The following is a 6,818-nucleotide window of genomic DNA, read 5'->3' on the forward strand; positions in this document are numbered from 1 at the left end:
AAACAGAGCTAATAATAACTAATAACTAATAACTACATAATAATAACTAATAACTACACCTCCTGACAGATGGAAACAACATCTCTTTTAACTCCCTCTGTGTGCTCCTCAAAACATGGATGACCTGTTTACTTTTTTCACTTGTTGCACCTCTATTGCTAAAGAGAAAAAATTATATGTACAGAAAGATAGCATTTGTTCAGTATATAGCTGCTGAATTCATATACTGATCAGCAGGCCGACAGAATCTGTGGGGCTTTTTACCACATTTAGATTTTAGGGGAAAATTAATTTTATTTTGGTATACTGTATGTATTACATGTAGCTAAAAGCACCTTTAAATTAGCCAAAATATTAAATAAATATGCAAATCTTCAAAAAAAAAATCATAGTTTTCTACTCATTTTGTCTGTATTATTTTTTTGTCTACTGTCCAGCTGATTAGATTTTTGCATGCAGCTCTTGTATCTCATGAACTGACCACTGACTGTAGAGCTGATAATTATTTGAATTAATACCTTTTATATTTAATAAAATATATAATTGAATTGTTTTTTTGTTTTTTTTGTTTTTTATTTTTTTTGTGTTTTTATACCCCTTGTCCTTTGTCTTTCTTATAAGATCATTACTGGTACAGTTCTTTAAATGAAGGTTTTAAAACTGCATGAAGGCATTCAACTCTCACGCTTTACATTTTCTATCTTTATATGGCAGAGATATCATGTGTGCTAATATGCCTTTTCAAATTTAACCTGTGGTTACAAAAGATGTTACATATGCCCTATATTTCACAGTGCACACGGTTGAAAGTGCGGTCTATAAGTACACTTTCATCCACTTAAACAAACTGCACTATGTATTAAACAATTTCCTGTGGTCTACTGTAATAATACTCTTATTGTGTGAGTTTAATTTAGTCTCTTTTCTCACTCTTGCTGCAATGGAGTTGTTCGTCTTTATTGCTTTTCAGCTCCTTATGGAGGTTCAGTCCTACAGTAAGTGATTTATGCTTCTTAAATACTGTATGTCCACATTTGTCGTGGAAAAAAGTGTTGTTGTCCAAAATATCTCAGCATGTCTGATTGTTAAAGTGTGAAGTTTTAATATGAATATACAAACACATGAATACAACCTGCCTGAAATTAATGTTGCTATTGAATTTTTCCTATATGTAACCAGCTGATAAAATCTGAAATATTAGCTTAACGTAGTAAGAGAATCATCATGTTAATTACTCTACTTGAGCTTTACATAATCAGAATATGATAAAAATAGGATTAATATTTTTGTTAATGTCAATACATGCATATCATTTGATTGGGTCCAGCTCAGTGAAGATCAACTGTGAGACTCCAGCAGATGTTAGAGTGAGTCAGTGTTATTTCACCATAAACAGAGAAGAGAAGAACATAAAAGTCAGATCATCATGTGAGCTCGAGCTCACTGGTGCTGAAGTGCTCAGATGGGCAGGTGTAAAATCACCTGAATCAATCTACATTAACTGTTACTACTCAGTAAATGAACAAGGCATCAATAAACCATCATCTAAATCCAATCTCAAATCTCCTCCCAGCCACAGTGACGGTTTCTTGGTGAGATATTTCAATGCTATTCTTCTGTCTTAGAAACTGTTACTGCTGTTTTTGATAACTGAATCATTTGTCTTTAAACAGATTCACTTCTGAAACCCTTCATCACTGTTAGTGACGACCAGCTCTTCATATCGTGTGAAATACCACTTTCAGTCAGAACTGATTTCATCTGTAGTCTCTACACTGAGGATGATGTTCTTCTGTATCAACGTGTCTCTCTGTGGAGTCAGTCTGGAAAGAATCTTTGTATGTTTTATGTAAATTGTAGTGAACTCTTCACACGATCAGTGAACAGCAGACAACTGATCTGTGTTTATTCACGCAAGACTGAACCTGAGATCAGATCACCACACAGTGACACATACACCTTCAGAGACACAATCACCGTCAGAGACACAATCACTTCACTCAGAGGTGAGTTGTTACCACTGGTATCAGTTTTTATTAAAAGAGCACAATGATTAGAGACACCTATATATTTCTGTAGCCAGTATGATTTATTATGTAGGCCAGTCGGCTATTATAAAGTAATTTGTGGGAGATTCGTCAATAAAAAGTCAAGTCATTATCTTCAAAACACAAACTAATATGAAATCAATTGAATGATAACGATTGCCAATACGAATGTTTGTGCAGTTGTTTTCCCTCCGAAATCACACTAGAAAATGACTAAAAATGACAGCAAGTAAAGATTTTTGCAGCTTTCCGAAGAGCTTCTGTTCTGAGATCTCTCTGAACATATAATTTATTTCTTCATTAGATCTTCCTCAGGCCAAGTTGAGAGCGTCTGCTTCAGTTATTCTGGAAACAGACACATTTGAGCTGAGCTGTGAGAATACTGAAGATCTGAAGATGGAGAAGTGTTTCTTCAACATAAATGGAAGAGAACGTAACTCAAAAGAGAGCTCATCATGTCAGCTCTCACTCACTGGATCTCAGATCAGTGTTTGGTCTGGAGGTCAGAGTTCATTTGTGAGAATAAGCTGCTTCTACACTGTGACTTTGTCAGAAGTTCAAAAACCATCTGCTCATTCTGATCCAGTGACAGTAACAGTCAAGAGTAAGTTTTTTATATATACATATGTTGAAATAACTGATATATTTACAGCAGCAAAACTTGATCCTTTTTCTCAAAAACAAATGATTATACATCTACTTGTATTTGTCCCTTGTGTGATAGTCTCAACGGTGACCTCTGCTGGTAAAACTTTGACAACTGCCACAAAAACAAGTGAGTAACCATACATCTCAATATTCCTGTAGAGGATTTTTTGAATATTAATGTGCTGTTTATTTTGAATGAGTTGTCTAAACCAATGCTAGGTGGATGATTTTTTAAATATGTTTATCACCTTATATGATTCTTTACAGCTCAGTTTTCAGTTTTCTGATATTTTAATATTGTATTACACAATTTATACTGTATTAATAACTGCTAAATTTTTATTTCCAAACTAAATGCAGCTTGTGACATTATTGAAATCTCTTTGCAGCTTCAACCTCTACCGATGAAACTTTGACAACTGCCACAAAAACGTGTGAGTGAATATCATATTTAAAATGAAACACATACTTGACAAGCACACAGAGGCATTTTGCTCATTTATTTGCTCAAACTGCTTCAAATTGAGTTGTATCTGTATATGTTTATTTCACAGCTTTTTTATGTGACTGTACCTGTTCATTCAAAGCATTAGCATCTAAATAGAGTCATGTAAGGACAGGTAAACTGTATAATTGATCATTGTCTGTGGAAACTGGTTTACTCCATACTGTATCTGTATAGTTTAATGTCTGTTGTATCACATCTGACTCTGACACACTGTTGATTCTATCAGCTGTTTTCACAGCAGCCTCTACTCTGCCTGATTCCACCAGAGAGACAGAAACATGTAAGAATATTTTTACTTTGCTTACGAGACATTAAATCTGTTCGATTTTAAATAAAAATTATTATAAGACATTTTTAAGAAATTAAATATTACTTAACAGTGATATAATCTAGACAGAAACACTGATGTCTGTAATCATTATGCAGTAGTTCAGTTTTTACTCTAATCTGATTTAATCTGAGATCTTTTCTGTTGCAGCTGTTCCTCACACTGTTCACACTCACTCTGAAGGTTGTTCATTCACACGCTACATAAACTGCTATTCTGAATATTTGTAAAATCTAACACAAACCTTGAAATGGTCTTGTTTCGTGATCATATATTAAATATATGGTACAGTGCTGTGAAAATGTATTTGCCCCCCACCTTTATTTTTCTCTTTTTGTGCATATTTTATGTTAAATAGTTTTAGATGTTGAAATACAACAAAGGCAACACATACAGTTTTTATTTTATTGATGTACTTACCAGCAACAACTGCAACCAAATACTTCTGATAACTTCACAGCACTAAATGTTTACTTAGGTTTCCTTTGTGTTATGTATTTTTTATTTTTTATTAATTTTTTTTTTCATTTCTGAAACAATTTTGCAAGGGATATGGCCTAAAACAAAAGAAATCAGGATGGGGCAAAGACTTTTTCACAGCACTGTATGATAATTTAAAAAATCTGAACATAATTGATCTGATTTAGTACAATTATGCATATTCATTCCCTTATTGCAATATGAACATGGCTTAAATAATTATAATTAAAAATATTTTTTTAATTATAAATTTAATGTCATTAAATATATAATTATAAAATAAAATAATTAAAAAATGTATTTTCTTTTGACAGGCTCATGGCTTTCAGTAGTGCTGTTTTCACAGTTATTGGTTTATTTCTGTCTGGACTCATAGGATTCATCTGTCTGTGCCGCTCTACCAGTAATCACAATGTACAGGTTTAGTTGTACATAAACTGATAAACTCCATGATATAGAAACATATGATAATAAAGTCTGTATCTCTGCAGGTTCTGCTGATGTTCTCACAGAGCTGAACTACACCTCCTGCCAGATAGAAACATCAGCTCTTTTAACCTCCTCTGTCTGCCCCTCAAAACATGGATGACCTGTTTACTTTCTTTTCCTTTCGCTAAAGTATTAAATCTTAAATCTAATTTAGTCTATATGTATATACTTCTTTATTCAACTATTGTAACACACATTGCTTTGAACATACAGATGAATTGTAACAACAAAGTTGACAGTTGAACTGCAACAGTTTCAGAAAATGATCATAGTGTCCTACTGGTTTTGTCTGTTTTTTTTTTTGTTTTTTTTACTTTAAGATCAATGACCATCTGAACTGCTTGCTTTTGTCTGCATGCTTTTATGCAGTTGCTTCCATATAATTATCGGATTAGATTTTTGCATTAAGAAGCAAAAGTGTACCTGATAAAGGCACCACTGTGTCCAGCTGTGTGTATAAAATCATTAACCTATTCACTATGGTATGCAAAAAAAAAGAAGATAAACCTGAACAAAGATGTGTGTGAGGTGTGTGTATACATGAAGAGAGAATATAAATTTGGCTTTCTTGGTGGCACAGCAGGTAAGAGCAGCCTAATTGCTTTTACTGAAGAAAAGGATGCATGGATGTGGTACTTGAGTTCAGAAAGTGAATCGTGTTGAACCAAAAGCTGCTTTGGTTTGGGGAGTCAGACTGATTCAAAGTTGTAAGTTCTGAGTTTGTGAGTCTTTTGAACTACAAACCGATTCCAAAAAAGTTGGGACACTGTACAAATTGTGAGTAAAAAAGGAATGGAATAATTTACAAATCTCATAAACTTATATTTTATTCACAATAGAATATAGATAACTTTTCAAATGTTGAAAGTGAGACATTTTGAAATGTCATGCCAAATATTGGCTCATTTTGGATTTCATGAGAGCTACACATTCCAAAAAAGTTGGGACAGGTAGCAATTAGAGGCCGGAAAAGTTTCATGTACATATAAGGAACAGCTGGAGGACCAATTTGCAACTTATTAGGTCAATTGGCGACATGATTGGGTATAAAAAGAGCCTTTCAGAGTAGCAGTCTCTCAGAAGTCAAGATGGGCAGAGGATCACCAATTCCCCCAATGCTGCGGCGAAAAATAGTGGAGCAATATCAGAAAGGAGTTTCTCAGAGAAAAATTGCAAAGAGTTTGAAGTTATCATCATCTACAGTGCATAATATCATCCAAAGATTCAGAAAATCTGGAAGAATCTCTGTGCGTAACGCTCAAGGCCGGAAAACCATACTGGATGCCTGTGATCTTCAGGCCCTTAGATGGCACTGCATCACATACAGGAATGCTACTGTAATGGAAATCACAACATGGGCTCAGGAATACTTACGGAAAACATTGTCGGTGAACACAATCCACCGTGCCATTCACCGTTGCCGGCTAAAACTCTAAAGGTCAAAAAAGAAGCCATGTCTAAACATGATCCAGAAGCGCAGGCGTTTTCCTTTGGGCAAAGGCTCATTTAAAATGGACTGTGGCAAAGTGGAAAACTGTTCTGTGGTCAGACGAATCAAAATTTGATGTTCTTTTTGGAAAACTGGGACGCCATGTCATCCGGACTAAAGAGGACAGGGACAACCCAAGTTGTTATCAGCGCTCAGTTCAGAAGCCTGCATCTCTGATGGTATGGGGTTGCATGAGTGCGTGTGGCACGGGCAGCTTACACATCTGGAAGGGCACCATCAATGCTGAAAGGTATATCCAAGTTCTAGAACAACATATGCTCCCATCCAGACGCCGTCTCTTTCAGGGAAGACCTTGCGTTTTCCAACATGACAATGCCAGACCAAAAACTGCATCAATTACAACATCATGGCTGCGTAGAAGAAGGATCCGGGTACTGAAATGGCCAGCCTGCAGTCCAGATATTAAAACCAAAAAAAACATTTGATGCATCATAAAGAGGAAGATGCGACAAAGAAGATCAAGACAGTTGAGCAACTAGAAGCCTGTATTAGACAAGAATGGGACAACATTCCTATTCCTAAACTTGAGCAACTGAGTCTCCTCAGTCCCCAGACGTTTGCAGACTGTTATAAAAAGAAGAGATGATGCCACACAGTGGTAAACATGGCCTTATCCCAACTTTTCTGAGATGTGTTGATGCCATGAAATTTAAAATCAACTTATTTTTCGCTTAAAAAGTGATAAAATTTTCTCAGTTTTAAACATTTGATATGTCATCTATGTTGTATTCTGAATAAAATATTGAAATTTGAAACTTCCACATCATTGCATTCTGTTTTTATTCACAATTTGTACAGTGTCCCAAC

General features: G+C 35.0%; 1 protein-coding gene across 1 annotated transcript; it reads left to right on the forward strand.

The window, feature by feature from the left end:
• The first annotated feature begins 940 nt into the window (after positions 1–940).
• Positions 941–4,950, forward strand: LOC109087125. Its single transcript, XM_042766972.1, has 8 exons — positions 941–995; positions 1,674–2,006; positions 2,773–2,823; positions 3,086–3,130; positions 3,431–3,484; positions 3,683–3,715; positions 4,327–4,415; positions 4,504–4,950. The coding sequence occupies exons 1-7, from the start codon at positions 941–943 to the stop codon at positions 4,386–4,388; spliced, it is 633 nt and encodes a 210-aa protein (XP_042622906.1). The 3' UTR covers positions 4,389–4,415; positions 4,504–4,950.
• The last annotated feature ends 1,868 nt before the right edge of the window (positions 4,951–6,818 follow it).

The sequence above is a fragment of the Cyprinus carpio genome, chromosome A11, assembly GCF_018340385.1.
Source record: "Cyprinus carpio isolate SPL01 chromosome A11, ASM1834038v1, whole genome shotgun sequence".
Lineage (NCBI taxonomy): Eukaryota > Metazoa > Chordata > Actinopteri > Cypriniformes > Cyprinidae > Cyprinus > Cyprinus carpio.